The 19,561-nt window shown below is 36.8% G+C and overlaps 4 protein-coding genes across 6 annotated transcripts; 3 read left to right on the top strand and 1 right to left on the bottom strand.

Annotated features, from left to right (window-relative positions):
* The first annotated feature begins 1,258 nt into the window (after positions 1-1,258).
* On the top strand, positions 1,259-4,096 carry PRK4 (Leucine-rich repeat protein kinase family protein). The gene is made up of 2 exons (XM_088878289.1): positions 1,259-2,218; positions 2,592-4,096. Exons 1-2 carry the CDS (start codon positions 1,459-1,461, stop codon positions 3,842-3,844), a joined length of 2,013 nt encoding a protein of 670 aa, XP_088734415.1. The 5' UTR covers positions 1,259-1,458; the 3' UTR covers positions 3,845-4,096.
* Positions 4,097-4,597: 501 nt separating this feature from the next.
* LOC105157942 (uncharacterized) lies at positions 4,598-6,165 on the top strand. 2 transcript variants are annotated; one of them, XM_011074487.3, is made up of 3 exons: positions 4,598-4,752; positions 4,875-5,268; positions 5,408-6,165. In XM_011074487.3, the coding sequence occupies exons 1-3, from the start codon at positions 4,696-4,698 to the stop codon at positions 5,920-5,922; spliced, it is 966 nt and encodes a 321-aa protein (XP_011072789.1). In that variant the 5' UTR covers positions 4,598-4,695; the 3' UTR covers positions 5,923-6,165. The 2 variants fall into 2 exon arrangements, with proteins under 2 accessions (XP_011072789.1, XP_011072788.1); XM_011074486.3 differs by having other exon boundaries at positions 5,405-6,165.
* Positions 6,166-8,177: 2,012 nt separating this feature from the next.
* Positions 8,178-8,805, bottom strand: LOC105157940 (ribosomal protein-like protein). The gene has a single exon (XM_011074484.3). It carries the CDS (start codon positions 8,803-8,805, stop codon positions 8,410-8,412), a length of 396 nt encoding a protein of 131 aa, XP_011072786.1. The 3' UTR covers positions 8,178-8,409.
* A 216-nt stretch (positions 8,806-9,021) lies between these two features.
* Positions 9,022-18,044, top strand: LOC105157941 (Tetratricopeptide repeat (TPR)-like superfamily protein). 2 transcript variants are annotated; one of them, XM_011074485.3, is made up of 14 exons: positions 9,022-9,197; positions 9,282-9,316; positions 9,406-9,499; positions 9,817-9,922; positions 10,025-10,095; positions 10,556-10,625; positions 11,019-11,081; positions 11,211-11,282; positions 11,388-11,489; positions 12,222-12,296; positions 12,595-12,708; positions 16,170-16,286; positions 16,559-16,615; positions 17,601-18,044. In XM_011074485.3, the coding sequence occupies exons 1-14, from the start codon at positions 9,040-9,042 to the stop codon at positions 17,655-17,657; spliced, it is 1,191 nt and encodes a 396-aa protein (XP_011072787.1). In that variant the 5' UTR covers positions 9,022-9,039; the 3' UTR covers positions 17,658-18,044. The 2 variants fall into 2 exon arrangements, with proteins under 2 accessions (XP_011072787.1, XP_088734704.1); XM_088878578.1 differs by lacking the exon at positions 12,222-12,296.
* Positions 18,045-19,561: the final 1,517 nt, after the last annotated feature.

Genomic DNA, 19,561 nt, shown 5'->3' with positions numbered 1-19,561 from the left:
TCGATTTTTTCTTGATATTTATCTCACCATCTTCTCTTAAGATTGAAATCCCTAACCTTAATTTTTTGTCGCCTCATCTCTTTCCCCTCTTCCTTCTCTCTCTTGGTTTCTTCTCCCTCAACCGTTCTTTCTCTCTCACCGCCATAAATGGCTTCCCTCTATTTAATCCACCTTTGGTGGCTTTTTGAAAAAGGAGAACCAAAAACTAAAAATTTTATTCTTCCCTCTTCTTCTGCTCCGATTAAAAAGTTCACTATGAACTTTTTCTAAGTGAAAATGTAGAGCCATCTAACAGCACTATGATTATATCTTCCCTAAATATCATACTTAAAGTAAACATGTGTGGTTTTGAGTGGTTCTATATGGTTCCAAGTGAGAAATCTGAGTGGTTTATATTAAGATCAAAAGTGAGCAAAGACTAAGTTATAAGATAAAAAATGAAACATCCCTATGAGAGGCTAATCTCTTTTTCTGTTCTTTTGTATGTATATTTTTTTACTTCCAGATTCTATCAAATGGATTTAGTTATATTAGTCACTTTAAGAAAATGAATCTAACTTGAACAAATTCTTAGTGTCAAAATAATTTAATAATCATGTTAATTAAATTTAGTACCTATTACTATATTTAAATTTTAAATGGAAAAATAATAATTTGAATCATATAAATATAGAGGCTGACAAGTTTAGTGGTGTAGAAATTCATTTTGGCATTTTTGGCTTGTAGTTGTAAGAATGTATATTGAGGATAAAAATGAGTGTATTTGCTACACTCAATTAAACCAGTAGCTTGCATGTCATGTACTTTTTCAACCAATTTTTGGTTTACCGTACGAGGTAAGATTGCCAAACCTCATATTTATAGTTGCAAGAATTTGGTCATTCATTACATATGAATTTTGTGTGTCAACTTCTTACTTTTTATATACTATATTATTGTTTTAGCATTGGGCGGAGGAGATGGTGTGTGTTTGTATTTCATATACTTAGTTGATAATAATAATAATATAATATAAAAGGTGTGATACGGTAGAGAGAGAGAGAGAAGAGTAGTTTAATTGGGAGCAATGAAAGCGGGGGGGTTGGTAATTGCGAGGGTGGCCTAAGCCGAAGGTATCTCCCGCACACAGAAATGATCAAATATGTCCTAAAATGGCGGTGCAGCACTGATTCTCACCTTAATTTGTTGTTGTAATAATTGCCACCAGTCAGCACACGCTGGCTTCCCAGCCCTTGCTCCATGCATTTCCCTAGTCAAGGACACAAAAATGAACAAAATTAACAAGGAAGCAGAAAACCGGAAAGAAATTAAGGGGAAAAGAGATAATAATAAAAAAAGGAAAAATAGTAATTCCCTCCCAGGCCCAGACCTCCCAGTACTAGTCCCACGCCTTCAAATTCAATATTTCAACAAAACATCCCTTACAAATTGAAACCATAATCACCAAGATTAAGAATAATGCTGACGGGCGCGCAAGCTGCAGCCCATCCTGTGCGCCCGAAAACATACAATAATCATATTAATATTCTTATTTCATTTTCTTCTTCTTCTTCTTCTTCTTCAACCACCCGCTTTCTGATTGTTAATATCATTGTTGTGGCCTTCTCCTTGTGTTTTTGTGGTGCACAATTGAACAATGAAGCCGAAGCACTCATCAAGTTCAAAAGTTCCTTGATAAATGCAGACCCGGCTCTTGCCGACTGGAAACCCTCCACGCCTCCCTGTTCCAAGATTGGTGGTGGCCACTGGATCGGTGTTCTCTGCACAAATAATGGCAACGTTTATGGTCTGCAGCTTGAGAAGATGGGTCTCAAGGGTAGAATTGACGTCGACTCTCTCGCCCCTCTCCCTTTCTTACGGACGCTTAGCTTCATGGGCAACAGCTTCGAGGGGCCAATGCCTGATTGGAAAAAGATTGGTGCTCTCAAGGCATTGTTCTTGTCCAACAACCAGTTTTCTGGTGACATTCCCGGAGACGCTTTCAAGGGTATGACTTCTTTGAAGAAAGTTTATTTGGCAAACAACAAATTTACGGGACATATTCCTACCTCTCTTGAATCACCTAAACTCATAGAGTTGAAGCTTGAGAACAATCAATTCACGGGCACCATACCGGCAATAAGCTCAGACAATCTTAAGCTCCTCAACCTCTCTAACAATCTATTGGAGGGTCCAATACCTGCACCTCTACTCAAAATGGATCCATCCGGCTTCTCAGGTACATAAGTTAACGTGTGTCTCTTTCTGTGGAAACACACCATATCATGATGATGATGATAATCAACCTTAATTATATAAATATATACACACACATATATAATATGCATATATACTCCATGTATAGTTTACTTGTTACAGGTGATCATGATTACTTTTTTCTAATTTCATTTTCTTCATATATACACCTCCTCTATGGATTTTAATTTATTTTATAAGACGGCATTCTGGCTAGACCCTGGAATAATTAATAAATTTAATACATTCAAGAATGTCCTCGATCATCCATCCATCATGAAACTAATTATGATAAACTTAAGAATTAATCCCCAAAGACATATAGAAACTCATCATGTATACAAGTGCGGGTGCAGGTAACAAAGGGCTGTGCGGGAAGCCTGTGGGATCCGAATGCAACAGCAGTCCCCCAGACGATGCTGTGCCATCTGATACTGATAAGAGCAAGTCACCATCAACCGCAACAATTGCTATAATTGTAGCATCTGTAGTAGTGGGCTTGTTTGTCCTCGTACTCTTATTTGTTCTCCTATCCCGAAAGAACCGGACTCCTCAAACTCCAGAATTTGAGGGGACAGTTTCAGAGGGTAATGGCAGAACGGATGCGGCAGCTGCCACTACCCAAGTAACGAGCCGGGCCACCCCTACTCCCATCCCAACCCCAACTCCAACCCCGACCCCAACCCCCCCCACCACCACCACCAGAAAATCAGAGCAACAGTCAGGTAAGCTGTCGTTTGTAAGAGAAGACAGAGCCAAGTTTGACTTACAGGACTTGATGAGGGCATCGGCGGAAGTGCTGGGAAGTGGCAACTTTGGGGCGTCTTACAAAGCAGTTCTGGTGGACGGAGATGCGGTGGTAGTGAAGAGGTTCAAACAAATGAACAGCGTAGGAAAGGAAGACTTTCATGAGCACATGAGAAGGCTGGGTAGACTGGCACACCCCAATCTGCTGCCTCTTGTGGCCTATTTGTATCGCAAAGATGAGAAGCTGTTCGTGCTGGACTATGTTCAAAATGGGAGCTTGGCTGCCCGCCTTCACAGTAAACACACAGTGGAGAAGCCAGGTCTTAACTGGCCAAACAGGTTGAAGATCATCAAAGGCGTGACCAAGGGGCTTGTTCATCTTCATAACGAGCTTCCCAGCTTAAGTGTCCCTCACGGCCACCTCAAATCCTCAAACGTGCTTCTAGACAAAGACCTCAACCCACTGCTCATGGACTACACTCTGGCGCCAGTGGTGAACCCCAACCAAGTCCACCAAATACTGGTGGCTTATAAATCACCAGAATATGCACAACACGGACGTACCTCCAAGAAAACCGATGTGTGGTGCTTGGGGATTTTGATATTAGAGATCCTGACGGGCAAGTTTCTTGCACAAGGTTCCACTGCCGACTTAACAGCATGGATCAATGCCATTGTTGGGGAAGAAAGGGCTAAAGTTTTCGACAAAGAAATGGAAATCAGCACGGAAAGGTGCAGGGCGGAAATGGAGAAGCTTTTACAGATTGGAATAGCTTGCTGCCAAGAGGATCCGGAAAAGAGGTGGGATTTGGAGGAGGCAGTGCACAAGATCGAACAAGTTCAAGAGTCATCCCTTGATTAATTATTAATTCATATACCACAATACGTACTAGTTAACAACTACCTCATCACCATTCCATCCTACCTAAAACTATATTGACATGATGAATTCCTTCTTCATCATTCATGTCTTACTTCCGTGCATTAATTAATTAATCTGGATATGAATTAATTTTTTTATTTTTATTTTTTTTTTGTATAAATCCTTGGATACATCGCCAGTTCAAGCATCTTTTTTGTCAGTAGATTAATGATAATGTACCCTTAATTTCTATATGCTACTTAGGAGGGAAGTAAATACAGACATTTTGGTGTGCGCTTGCACAAGCTAGCTAGAACATTACGTCCAAATGCTTGCAGGTATAACATATTTATACTAGTTACTCTTTTCTTTTTCTGCCAATTCTTAATTAGTCTCATGAGTCAGCCTTCCCTCCCACCATGTAACTTTTGCTATGCAAAATATAAAATTAAAAATATATGATATCTGTAGTTAAATCCAAATGATTAGGAGGAAATTTTGGCATGTATATCAGAGTAATCTCCAAATGATTAGGATCATATTTGTATAGTATTTATATATTAAATAAAATAAAAGGTGTAATATGAAAGATCTGATTTTATATATAAACGGGTATACATATTTGGAAAGGGTAATTAATTAATTAAGTTGTATTTAGCCGAGAAGATAAATAAGAAGTTGAGGGAAACGTGGAGCGATAACGCGAAGGCGAAGCGTACGTGGAGACAGAATTCCCATATCTGTCAGTTGTCATCAATACAATACACAACTCAAAGTACATCGTTATAAGAAGCAGAAGAGAGATGACGACGTACGTAGTTAACTAGCTGTTCAGCAGCAGTAGTTGCAAAATGGGACAAGGGGACGAAACCAAGACCAGACCTGCTGGCCCAAGCATTGAGATTCAGGTAAATAAAATACTAAATAGCGAGTAACAATATTTATTAATTTCCCAGATACAATTGAGTTGATTAATTAATCTCTCTGATGTTAATTCCTTCTTGTTGTTTGGTACTTGATTGATATATAGGAAAGAGGAGATATATTCTTCTTCTATAGGCCTAAAGTTGATAAAGAAGAAGCGCGTGGAGCGAAAGACGTGCAACGCTTCTACCTGCTTCTGCGCCCCTACTCTGCGCAGACGGACGTTCAGGAAAAACAAGACCCCAACTCCGGCAAGGAAGGCGCTAAGCGTCGACGGCTTGCTCATCATGATGAAACCAATTATACACATGAACATGAACATGAACAAGGAGGCGGCCATGGCAGCCACCCGGTAAACTTTAAGAAACAACCGCTGCTTCGTTTCATAGTTATGGGACGTAAAAGCCTTCCAGATCCTTCCAAAAAGACCAGACCTTATTGGGGTTTCGTCGAGATGGTCACCACCGAAATCGAACACGTTAAGGCTGCTCTAAGAGGAGGTTATATAATATATATATATATATTTATAGCAGCTGGTTTCCATATATGGCCATCCACGGATTATATTATATATTATGATTATACTACCAAACTGGTTAATTAATTAATTAATCAATTTGGATATGTGTATGGCAGAAGAATATGAGACAGCAACAAAAGGCCACAGGCACCTGCCCGATTCAAGAGCTGTCGGAGAAGGCATATACAGGATCCTCAAGCACAATCCTGGAAGCAGCAGCATGCATACGCATTTGGTTTACAAGCTCGAATTCCCACCAGAAGGTGAGGAGGAGGAACCGCAGAAAGCCCTCAATATAGCACGCCAAGCGTCATTCCTTCTCCAGATAAAGAACCCTGACCAACGCGCCGCACAATTCAGGGGACTAGAGAAGAAGCGGAAGGCAGCATTTCCAGCCCACCTGCAGGGGTTGTTCGGGCATCGCCTTTATCACCCAGCCGACCCACCTGATCTTCTCAACTATGAAGGCTGCGAGTTTCTGCTGATATCGGCCTCTGACGACATAGAACAAGAGCTGGGCCTCGAGTTGAAGACGACGGAACAATTACAGGATGCTGAATGCTCTGATCTGATCAGAACATTCGGGGAGACTGCAGCCTCAACTCGCCCCTTGTTCCAGGGCACTTGGGTCTGATCATCTGCCTGACATGGTACTAGCTAGCAGATCTCTACACCTGGCGTAATGAACGAGGAGGGTAGAGCCTCTGATATATGTGCATATGCAGTTTAATACTATATATTACCTGCCTAGCGGATTTTGAAATCCGTCCAAGCCCCAATTCCAAACGGGTTGAGCCAAACATTAGGAGTTAATCTGCTTTCATGTAATTATTAGCGTATATATATATAGTATGGGATGGAAATTTTGTTTTGAATATGTTCAAGTTTGTGTGGTTTAACTCGTATATGCACTTATTATATGCATACAGTTCATGTCAATTGTTCTTTTTAAGGGCATACATGGAATGTTTAATGGAAGAGTACTTGTTTGAATTACTGATCATGAGCCCAACTGTCTCCTGCTATATTATGTTGGCAAGCTGCATTCTGGTCATCTATCGATATATACTGTGGCTAGCTAGCTCTGAGATAGAATATTTGATCCATAATTCATTGCATTGTGGCGTACTGCATTTTCTGCTCATATTGAGATGGAATATTTGATCCATAATTCATTGCATGGTGGCTAGCTGTGACACAAGACAACTCCTTTCTTCAGTAATTAAGACCAATGTCTGATTAAAAATTTCAAGCCTTGATACCATTCTAGGTGAACATGATGCAACAAAATGTTAAAATAGTGAAACAGGACTAAATTGCTCTTTTTACAACTATAAAGGAGTGAAATTGTCCATAATTTGTTCAGATTTAGTCGGAGGGCAGTAATTGTCGCATTTTTTAAAGTTACGGGGCAAAATTGCCAGGGTCAAACTTAGAGGTTTTAAAATGTTACTCCCTAAGTTACAGGTCAGTTTTTGCAATTAACACATATATTAAAGAATGAACTCACGACTTCTTTTCCGGACCCCTCTCGAGAACTTTTTATCTACATGATACATCCATGTGATGCTATCTGCAATTGGTGTAGATTGACACAAAATTGATGAGATGCCTTCACTTTTGCATATGGCTTGCTTAACTAGTGCTCTCTGCGCATTAAAGATTGCATTGCATCCTTTCTCAGATTGACACAAAATTGATGAGATGGCTTCACTTTTGCATATGGCTTGCTTAACTAGTGCTCTCTGCGCATTAAAGATTGCATTGCATCCTTTCTCACCTTCTGCTTTAAAATTTTTAAAATCTCCCAAGCTGAGAGATCGCTAGCCAGTTTCCAGCTTAATCAGGTTACGAATTCAACACCGTTGGAAGGCCTGTAGTTGGACCTTTATGTTCATGTAGTGATTGTTTTGGTCGTGCTACTCGGAAGATTCCTCCATTTATTTAATTTTCTGGTTTTACTTGGTTCATTTGCTTGAGATATGTGTAGTTCATTCATTTAACTTCAGGAGTTAAGGGCAAGGTTAACCGACCGGAGGAGACACTGGTGTCCTGAAATTGTTATGCTGTTACATTTGGAACACAAGTGCTTTCACTGGAGGCATCCAAAGGTTCTGGATAGTGGTTAGTGGTTATGACACGAGACAACCATATATTGGTGTACTAATATAGTGATCATGGAAGTCCTGTATCAGATGAAAATATGCCTATGACCTGAGTCCAACTTAAAACTGAAGACAACATATGAAACAAGAATGCGAAAAGGCCACCTAATATAAAAGCGAATTGCTGCACATGAACCTTCAGTGAATGTTGATTCTGTGGAGTTGAGGACGAACCAATGGATAGCCTTACTTCTATCCACATCATCGCCCATCTCTTGGTATGGTTCAAGTATCAGTCCCTATTTATGCACTGCTCTTCCACCACTTTTAAGAGAAGCAGAGTTCAACATGGTATGAGCGGGCCATTTACCACATATGGGAGGCTGAGGCACGAAATACTGTCATCTCCAACAGCAACAAATTGATACCCGGCCACCAGAAATAACAGAAGATTTACTTTAATTTACCGATGAATCATTCTCAAGTTGAAGGACACTGCCAAGAACATGGCATGGGCTAAAAGAATGAGAATTACACACGTTTCTCATAGTATCAGCTCCTTCCAGCCTCTGATATAAATCTATATTGATATGCGAAAATGGCAACTGATAAATAAACCTACCATGATCTTGATGGGACGAATGGCAAACTAAACATACACTGAGCTTTTGGATAACCAGTTGAGTTTTAGATAAGAATCAATGATAACTAATGTTTAACATGCCAAGGTGACCATCAGCACGCTTAACAATTTCATTTTGGGACAAGATGAGAGGCGTTTAAATTCTTGGAGTGATTATGGTGATAACATTATATTAAAGAGAAAAGAAAACATACGGGGAAATACCAGCAAGAAAAACCGGTACCACCTAAGGACCAGCCAGAAAAGTCAAGCCTTTAAATCTAATACTCACGTCCGCAATGGGGCATGGTTGAGCTATATTAATTTCAAGAAATGATTTAACACCTTGCTAGGTACAGCAACTGCAATTGGGATATTAAGGGCAATGGTAGGACTATGAGGACTGAGAGGAAGAGGTAGCCTGGCGAACGAAGTTCCAGAGGTGGAGGGCGGCGTTCCAAACGCCGGCAGAGGTGACGCCTATAGCCAGGGACTGCGGATAACTGGGCTTGGAATCTAGCTTTAATTCGAGATGGAGGAGGCGGGAATGGATGGCGTCGAGCTTGGCGGAGGTGACGTCTGGAGAATTGGAGTTGCGGTTGCGGTTGCGGTTGGCGGTAATCATCCTGAAGAGGGCTCCCTGTAAATCCTGAATGACTTTGAGGGAGGCCTCCTGAGTTTCCATCCCCTGCTTCTCGTAGTGGGAAACAAGCTCCCGAGGGCTCGGCATCATCCTTTTACTCTTCTTATTGTTCTTTTTACTCTCTTCCTGTGGTGGTTGCTCCTCCATGGCCGCTTGCTTCCTTCCTCTCGGAAAGCTAAAACCCTACTGCTGCTTCTACAGTCTACAGTACTGGCAGTGGTGTCTGTTGGGTTTTAGAAAAGTCGGATAAGGTAGGTAGCAGTGCACACCACGACTTTTCTCCCAAGGACAGAGTCGCGTTTCTAAGAAAATGCGACCTTTTGTGGCAGTCCAACGATAAGCATAAACCGCCTCCTGCTTCTCACAGTTACACAAGCAACAATGGCCGCTGTTCTGCCTCATCTTCATCTCTCTCCTAACCCTTCTTGTTGTCGTACTATTAACTACGTTAATCCCAAGCGGAGGGTTGGCATTTCAATCCAATGCTCCGACGATTCCTCTCCCCCTAACCGCGGATTTGGCCCGAAATCAAGAAACAAGTAACCCCTCATCACATCCTTCTTTCATTTCATTTTTAGTGTTTTTCTTTATGATATAATACTGATCCTCTCCCAAATTCACAGGAATTTGAAATCGTCCCCTAAGCAATCCTCCAACCGTAACTGCATATCGTTTCTTCTACCACTGTTATTACTTTCCCTCCTTCCACACTGTTAAAGATATGAGCTTTCTCTACTATCTTTGCAGAGGCGCCTGGTTTAAATTCTCCAACTGGTGGAAGAATGAAGTACACTTCTTCGGATGATCTTGAGTTCGAGCAGCGTCTCCAAGCTGTTAGAAAGTAGTTTCCCCTCATTTTTCTCCTCCTACTTTTCAGAAAATATTCTGAATTTAAGAGTTAGATTTCATACAACTTTTTGTCTTTCATTTTACTTCTGGTGACATTATTCTGTTTGTGCGCTAAATTTGTGTGCTATACCACTTTCATATCTATTATCCATATCTTTCCCCCCACTTGAACCAGTCGCTTACGAATGCAACAGAATTATTTTCTCAGTACTTGGGCCACATATCCTTTATCTCTCTTTTCTTTCTTTCATACTCTAAGCAACCTTGATTTGGTAGCTAGTTGACCATAAACTTCTGCCAACTGTGAAGGTTGGCGCTTGAGCAGAAAAAAGCAGAAGAGCAGAAAGAATATGGGGCAATTGATTATGATGCTCCAACTGAGACAAACAGTAGCACAATTGGACTAGGGACTAAGGTATATCATTAGTTTAGCTGATGCAATTATTTACTTCTTTCCTAGAATGTTCTCAGTTCTCCTGTGATTGCTGATTCCATTTTCTAGAATGGAATATGGTAGATCGGAGTTGGAGTTGCAGTTGTTACATTTGGGTTGGTGTTTGCTTTTGGAGATTTTCTCCCTTCTGGAAGGTATGTATCAAAGAACTTGAACAATTCTGATCAATTCTCTCCCAGTTGCTGGTAAATTGTTTGATTCATAAGCTCCTGAATTTGATTATTATTTCTCCACATAATTTTTTTGCATTGTGTTTGATTCAATTTTCACATCACATTTCCTGTCAATCTACGAGAATGCCACAACAGTTGTCCCATAGTGCGACTTCCTGTGTGCTTTCTTGTGATGATTAGATTGCAAGGGCAACATAGAGGAGTTTAACTTAATTTTAATATACTTCTAAGTGTTATTTTTTTCCAGACATCTACTCGTATTTGCAGTTGCCAATAGTATTGTAGGTTTTGCCTAATTAGTGTTCTTAGGCTTCGAACCATTAGATTCAAGTGCGTGCATTTAATTTTGATGTCCTAATGTGAGAATTTTTTATTTGCAATCTACTTATAAATAAAACTGATACGGTCTTTGGGATTCTAGTGTTAACCCTGCACAGGAGGATGCTACTGTTGCTAAAAAGATTCCAGAAGAAGTAAGAGCGATCCTTGAGGTCAGAATAATATCCTGTACTTTAAGCAATCTTTTAAATCAGATTGTAACTCAGATGTTTGGATACTGCTTGTTGCTTTCCTTGTTTTTTTCTTCCCTGGTGTAAAATGCTACCCATAAGAACTCATATTTTAATTTTCTGTGGCATGTGTTTATACTTGTCTTAAATTTTCGATGCATTTCTTATGCAGTTAGCCAAATCTAATGTTTTTGCGTGTAACTGTATATCGAAGCTGTTCAAGATGCATTTTTTTACTTTATGTAACTCTGTTGCTTCTTGCTCCATTCTTGTAGATATCATAGTCTAGATGCAACACTCTCCAGTATAAGGCTTTTATCAGTGCAATGTCTCAACTCATGTCCCATCTACCATAATATTCATATGCTTTTGCAGAAGAGGCTGAAGCAGTTTGAAGAAACACTTAGAATGTTTCCTGAAGATTCAACTGCTCTAGAAGTGAGTTCGAATGTCCTGCATGAGATAACATCTACATATTGTGATAGTGCTCCGTACTTTATAAGAAAATGTCATGTGATTTATTAACTAAGCCAGCCTTTTTACATTTATTCAAACTATTTCTTGTAGGGAGCTGCAGTGACCTTAGCAGAAATGAGAGAATATAAAAGAGCCGCGACATTGCTTGAAAAATTGACTGAGGTTTGTTCTTTATTGCTCTTCTTCTGCTATCATGATGAACATATCAGACTGTAAATTATCTCAAGCTGGGATTCTGTTTCAAAATTGGCCTAAATTGATCTGCAGAAGAAACCAAGTGATCCTGATGCTTTTCGCTTGCTTGGTGAAGTCAAATATGAGCTCAAAGATTACGAAGGAAGTGTTTTTGCATATAGAAGTGCTGAAAGGGTTAGTCTGCCGTGGACTCGTGGGATATTAGTTTATCATAAGTCTTTTAATCATTTCACTCGGACTTTGTTCCTGATACAACATGGACCTGTTTATATATGTTAAAAGGAAGGCTACTTTCTACCTTGCTTCATTCTTCATGGTCCAGACTCTCCATCTGATACTCATTTGGTGCTCACATAACTACATTTATCAGAAAGTTGGTGCCCCGTGTGGGATTATTTTTGATAGTTTTCATGCATCTAAGAGGGTATTCTGTTTGACTTATATACCCCTGAAAAGATCTTATAAGATAGTTGCAAGATGAGATTACAAGCATAAAAAAAGTAAGACTTTTGGATCTTACAAGTTTGTATCTTACTTTAAGTATCTTAAGAACCATGTTTTTGTTTTTGATTATGTTGATTACAAAATTAAGTTATTACCAACATCCTCCTTGTAATTAACAGCATTTAATAAGTTTCATGATCTTATTTTATGCAAATACTTTAGAAGCTTAATTTGTTAAGATTCCGAAGATATAGTAGTTAAGTAAGATGTCTTGAATAAGCTTAGTCAACCAAGCTTTTGGCATGAAAGTCTTATATCTGTATTCTTGCCACCACGTCATGATAAACAGCATGAAGAATTGCATATACAATTATATTCCTTACATATATGTTTCCTCACGGTATAGGAAGTTTGAGGTAACATTTCCTGTGATGGCTGAATGTATATTTCAATTTTGTGCAGGCCTCAAAAAGTGTCGATTTTGAAATCCTTCGAGGTCTTACAAATTCGTTGCTAGCTGCCAAAAGACCTGATGAGGTTGCTTAAAATGCAAAATGAATGAACACATCTAAGATGATGCTGTATTTTGTAACTCAATTGCTTCTCTCTCAATTCATTCAAATAGTGTTGTCTTAGTCTGTTGCTTTGTAACGAGCTGTCTGGAGGTATCTTGCAACCTTCTCTTCGTTGCAAGTTTGCTGATGCAACTCAAATAGAGCTGCATAAATCTGAATGTAGTGACAGTGATTTTTACCTCCTTTTTCATCTGTTCTGACATTTTCTGTTGTTAATATTTCATCCATGCACGCTGTGAATACTGTTGCTTCTTTTTTAGGCAGTTCAAGTGCTCCTGGCATCTCGTGAACGCCTGAATAAAGAAAAATCTAAGCGTAATGATGATGGGATTGTCAGCACAGCAGAAAAGAGATCTGATGTGGATCCCATTCAGGTGAGTCTTCTTCTAATGCTATGGATTTACTTCAAGCATAACTAAGAGGTTAACTTCTTGAATAATGCTGCTGTTGCGTACTTGATGTTTGTAGACGTTGTGCAGCTTTTATATTGGAAATATTCAAATTTTATTAACCATAAAGGTTAAGTATCTCAAGTAAAAAGTTGAATGAACAATTCAGGACTGATTAGCAAGGAGGTGTTCCAGTCCCCCAAGAGTATTAGCATTCCTCTTAGCATATGTATTTCTTTCTTTACATTAGGGGTGGCAAATGAGTCGAGCCCCAACTCGATTTTGAGCTCGACTCGAGCTCGAGCTCAATTTTTCTGTTCATCGGCTCGCGAGCTTTTTCTATTTATTTTTTATATATATATTTTTATTTTTGAAATTTTTATATATTTAATTTTATATTTAATACTTTGTCAATTTTACACTCAAAATTGATTATATATTATAATTATTAATCAATATCGTACATTTTATTTTGGATAATAATAAATTATAATACTTTTATTTATACATTTAATCTTTATACAAAAATAATTTTAATCAAGAACTTAGTAAATTACAATATTTTTTATAATTAAAATTATTATTTAATATGACACATATAAACTTTATGTTATATTTTAATATATATTTGTATTACGCTATTACTTTTTTTAAATTGACAAGTAATTTACTTATGATTTTTTTATCTATTTTTGAGTTTTATATTTATATAAAGATACATACTATGCATTATGCAATCTATTTTATTATTTATAAACTTATGTTGAAATTTAGTAATTTCTATGAATTAATCTAAAAATAATAATAATAATAATGATGGTTGAACAATTTTAATTATTTTAATTATTATATATATAATGAGATCAAAAAGTTTAATCAATAATTCCGATATCTTAAAATTCAGTCACTCAATTCATACTAAATTTAAAAATATACAAGACTGTGTCCATTAGATTATATCAGATAGTATGATTTAAAATCACATTGTCTGATTCAACGATACACCGTCTTAAATGATTACTCTTATGTTCTGAGTACGATATCTCGACTTCCATATATCCAATAAGTCTAAAATTTTACCGAATGTATTTTTCTATAAGTTTGATCATATATAACGGTTTGATCTGAATTTTGATGGCCCAATTAACCCATGTTGTTCAACAATATAAGATGATAGTTACATCAATGTTATACTAACATTTATAAATATATAAATTTTGCAGATTGTGAATATATATTAACTTCAACTATAAAATATTTTTATGTATTTTAATTGCATTATTTCAGATAATGGATATTTTTCTACAATTCTAAATTGTTCAGTATGAATTTTTTTTTTTTTTGGGTATATTTTACTAATTATATTACTGCTAAACTAACTAGTAGTTTATATTTATAACAATAAATTAAAACTTCATACTATATTTTGGTATATTTATAACGTAGTATACATTATAATAATCTATTTTATTACTTATAAATTTATGTAAAAATTTGGTGATACGATCCCATGATTTAATCTACTACTACCACTACTACTACTACTACTACTACTAATAATAATAATAATAATTAAAAAAAATTATACCAAAAAATCAGCTCGAGATCGAGCCACTCTCCTGCAAATCGAGCTCGAGCTCGACTCGTTTACACCCCTACTTTACATAATATACATATATAATTTAGACAATGGATGGTCCCTCTAGAAAATGTCACCCAAACTTGTAATGTAAATGTAAAATTAATAGTAAAGCACCAATTACCCCAGTCAATTTATTTATCCATAAACTAGTATGGATGAAATTATTTTTCTTCTTCTTTCATTAGTTGATTACAATATGTATATAGATAATGATTGTTAATTTCTGCAAAAGATCATTTAAGAAAATATTCTTTCAACCTTTTGGTTCTTAGGTACTCAATTTTTTATGATCTTCATTCAAGGTAAAGTATTTCTGTGTTTTTCTACGCGGTTATTGCGTAACAAAATGAATGTGTTTTTCGTCTTGTGACACATACTGTTCGGCCTATTAATTTTAGTATCTTAGAGATGATTTGGTGAAATCTTTTCAAAACAATATCAAACTTTAACTTTTTCGTATTTGGTTATACTACAAATTTTCCAATTAAGGTAATTGAGTCAATAAAGAGCTATAAGTACCTTTTAACTTCTTAGTACATGTATCTCAAGTTTTTCACTTTATTAAAACATTGAGGTAAAATGGTTGGAAATAACTAACTTTGAAGATTTTATATTTTTTTGGAGGAAATAATGTGATCCTTAACTGAAAATTGATGCATCAAGTGTTGCACCAACTAAAGAATCATAATAAATTTTTTGACATACATAAATTGATAAAAGAATAACAAATAAATATGGTATAGATTTAACTATACTTGAATTTGCGATACATGTGTATATCACTGGAATGATAATTATTCTAAATTGCTTAATTATTTAAAGTAAATAGTATATGTTATTAAAGTTGATTGATAGAATTTATTTTATTTTTTTATTTAACATAAATTTAGAAATGTTCGCTATTGGTAAATATCCTGTGCTCCCTTAGTTTCAATCATTTGTTCATCCCTGATATGCTAACATGGATTAATGCTGGCCTCCTTAATCTTTTCATAGAATTGATGTACTGATGCATCAATGTTGGTGATCATAATTTTCTTGCTTCAATTGCTTTTACTGAATTATTGTTTAGAAGAAATGAAATCTACTCTTGGAAATCCATGAGCCCGTTTGGTTGTGTTTTCATTTTCATTTTCAGTTTCTAACAATTGTATTTATGTAAAAATGCTTTATTGATTTCTGTGCGAAAACTGAGAATATATTTGGATTAGTTATTTCCAAATATAGGTATATAGGTGTGAGAATTAAGAATATAGGTATATGTATTTTTGATGTGATAGAAATTAATTATGAAGGTTGACCAAAATGGTTGGGAGAGAAAGCAATTTTATTTGATTTGAAACAAGAAAAGACATGCTGACAAGATAAAGACAAGTATGACCAACCCATGTGACCTATAATTTCAAAAAATTCAATTAAAATAGGAATGCATTCTCAATGAAAATGGCTTGACCAAACAAAATCCCAACTACCCAAATAGTGAAAAGTGAAAATAATCTCATTGAAAACACAACCAAACGAGCTCTATGTTTTCCAATAGATAGACTCAACTATTATGTGCTAAGGATAGAGGGTCATGTAGTCCCAATACACGGAAGAAATGTATTTATGCATCATTGGAATATGTAACTTGAGGATGTAACTGCAAGAGGGTCCCTTAACTTGTTTATTGGGTTGGAAACTAAATACAAGACAAAATTCATTTATTTTGTACCTATCTTATTGGCCTCGAAATCCTAGTTTGGGGGACAAAAAGTTTCAATGTACTGCTTGATTCGACGTGTTGCCATGGTGCAATTTTCAGGTTGACTTGCTGCTTGGAAAAGCCTATTCAGATTGGGGCCACATCAGTGATGCAGTATCTGTTTATGATCAACTTATCTCTAGCCACCCTGATGATTTCAGGGGTTACTTGGCGAAGGTTCTTGTTCTATTATTTCTTCTTCATGCATCAACCAGTGGTTAACGTAAAACTGTCTCCATCATTATCCTTTTTAAAGTACCTATAACCATCTTGCATATGTTTTACCATGTTTTCTTTTGCTTCTAATAGAGAATTTTCTGACAGATGAAATGCAATATATCTCCTGTGTTTATTTGAGATTGGTTCAATATAAGATGAAAACTAGGGGCATGTATCATTGGAATTTCCTGATAGAAGCCCACTGAGCAGTTCTATTATCATTTCTGCAGGGAATTATCTTGAAAGAGAATGGAAGTATTGGTGATGCAGAGAGAATGTTTATACAGGTCAGAGCATTAATGTCTTTCTCTCCACCTTCTATCTGCGTGAGACAATAATCGCAAAACATACTGACCCTTCCATTTGCTTGTCTTCTTGGTATAGTTCAAGTTATAGGGACGCTATTTAGAGCAAGGTTTAGAGTGTCAACCAAAGTTCTTTAGGTTAATTTTACATCTATTTTTGCTTCTTTCACAATTATACATGGTAATCTTGTTTCTCTCAATGGTATTTGGTGTATATTTTTTTGTTGACGTCTAGAACATCCGAAAGTTGAGGCCTCAGTGTGTCATAATAACTCCTTTGCTCCTTGTTTCATCTCAGGGTAACATAAGTACCTAAAAAATTTGAAGATAGTGAAGTCCATCTTCAATAATGTGGGTGTCACTTTTGGTCGTGTATCATGGCAGTTTTTGCCCTGAGAGCTCATGATAACCTACAAATGCGTAAATCTTCTGTTGTGGCTGTATTGCATGTTAGGCCCATGTTCACCGTACAACTCTTTTAATGGTTTTCTCAAGTAGAGGATTGAATTAAGAATAGATCAGAGGTTTTAACTTGAATCTTCTGAGAGCCACCCCTAGCAAAGTTTTCTTCTCCATTGGGTAGTATGGTCATGCGAATATAGTAATGGCATTGTTGTTGTATCTACTGTTGCAACTGATGACCAACGCTCTATCTGCGTTTGAGTTAGGCACTTGTTTTAATAGTCTTATCTGATGGATACACTGTACAGAATCTGGAAGCTTTTTGGATTCTAAGAATACACCTGCTGTAAATCTGCATGTCTCTCCCTAAAAATTGTTTCTGGTCATTCTTTATGCTGTGGGAACTTAAGAGTTTTGGTAAGCATTTAAAAGACCATATCTTCTACTGGTATGCTCCACTGGGCCAATGTGATCATTATTTGATAGGTTGTTTTTTAAGTTTTTACACGATATTCTAGACTTAAAATGTATAGAATGCACTGTAACTGGTCATGGACGTGGACAGGCACGTTTCTTTGCACCTGATAAAGCAAAGATACTGGTGGACAAATATTCGCGATGATCGATGTTGCTGTACATTGCCAGAATCTGGAAATTTTGAATGAAGTAGACGCAAGGAATAGTTACTACAAAGAGGTGGCATTATTGGCAGTGCCAATTGCTCTATAGAACTGAACAAGGTACATAATTTACTTTCGGTGCAACCCCAATGATGAACAAGGCCAAAAGCCATCAAGAGGTTTCATCTGTATCACCATCCAGCAGATATTGCAATGCATATACAGAAAGTAGTTAGGGAGGTAATGGTGGGGAGGAAATTGGTAGGCTAGTTGTGCATGTTCCTTGTGAATCTGATATTGTACTTTCCAAGTTGCTGGCATTAGTATGAACATAGAGGGTTGTGTCTGGAAGAAAACAATTTAATGAAATGGCCTTAATTTTTGTTCTACGTGGTTTGATAAAGAATCCTTTTGGGATGAATGCGTCCATCTATTGCATATATTTATAAATATTTCTTAGTGAGTGGTGAATGGTTCTTCAACAGAATATGTTACCAGCCTTCTGGTGCTGTTACAAAGATTTTGGAAAGTTATTAATTAATATGTGAGATGAGGAGGCTAACTAAGGAGAATGGGGACGGCACCATTAACTAATATGGAATACCAGCCAGCTGCCACAATTAACAAAAATGTGAAACACCGAATCCCAGCCTCTAAATTTGACATCAAAATATACAGAATCAACCACATATAAAGGAAAATCTGAATAGAAAATACAGGAAGTGGATTGTAATTGAGTTCCATAGCCTGGGGCTGGAGAAGGGGAGTTGTTCTTTCCTCATCCTCCTTTTCCTCACCTGTGGCAAAGAAGTCTACACATGATATATATCATCGTACCTAATTTTCCGGAGTTAGGTTACTTCATACAATGTATTGATGATCATCCATCATCAATAATCTTTGATGTAATATTATGTCGCACAATATGATGAAGGTTGGCAATAGCATGTTGTTAAAGTTTCGAGAAAACAGGCCTCCTGGAATAGAAAATGTAAAGGTGGTCATCATGTGGAGGAGTCACTATTAACCACCCCTACCCATGATCACCAATGCTCACTACTGGACGTCAAGTATACATACGTTGAATCAACAATTTGAATGGAATTCGTCAACTATTCCCTTTAGTTTGGGCAAAATTGGAATAGCTAATTAATTAATAAATTTATATATATATATATATATATATATTATCAGCAAGCATTATACAGACAATCACCACTAAACTACAGATAAGAAGAGCAAAATAATTGTGTTTAGAATGTCAACTTACCCCTCTAATGATAATTATAGTGGTAACAATATATATATATATAGAGAGAGAGAGAGAGATACGGAAAGAGAGAGTGTGGTCCGTAAGTACAAGTAGAGCTGCTGAATCTGTGGCACATGCATGTCATATCATATGCTTAAGCTCATTAAGTACTGATATCATGCGTCTCGTGATTAACATTTAATTACCCGCAAGTACACACAAATATATACATATATATATATATATAATTAGAATTGGAATGTGCGTCGCGGCGATGAATTTGGCACTTTGTCGGATCAGATTTTCCAGTTGGTAGTTCGTATATATGTACATAGATCAAGATTCCTTGCCCAACATCATCTGTATATGTACTGTGAGACGTGCATTAAACATTACTGTCTCGCTAGCTCTATGCAAGTTGTTCATCTTTTTTAACAAAAAATGAACTTGATTGCATATGCATGTATATATCGTTAGTTTTAATTAATTCTACAACCGTACAAACGTACATAACTTTATATACGAACAAGGACACGATTAATCAAGTGGCCATATATGGACTTTGAATAATAAGTTTAGATCTCTTAAGTATTTGGAATATTTTCAGCTACCGTATCCTTATGCTCTGTATTTTGCAGTCTAGCATGCGAAACG

Source organism: Sesamum indicum, linkage group LG3, assembly GCF_026168435.1.
Source record: "Sesamum indicum cultivar Baizhima isolate 11 linkage group LG3, ASM2616843v1, whole genome shotgun sequence".
Taxonomy (NCBI): Eukaryota; Viridiplantae; Streptophyta; class Magnoliopsida; order Lamiales; family Pedaliaceae; genus Sesamum; species Sesamum indicum.
The sequence above is the reverse complement of the archived record's forward strand: the minus strand, read 5'-3'. Positions and strand labels throughout refer to the sequence as shown.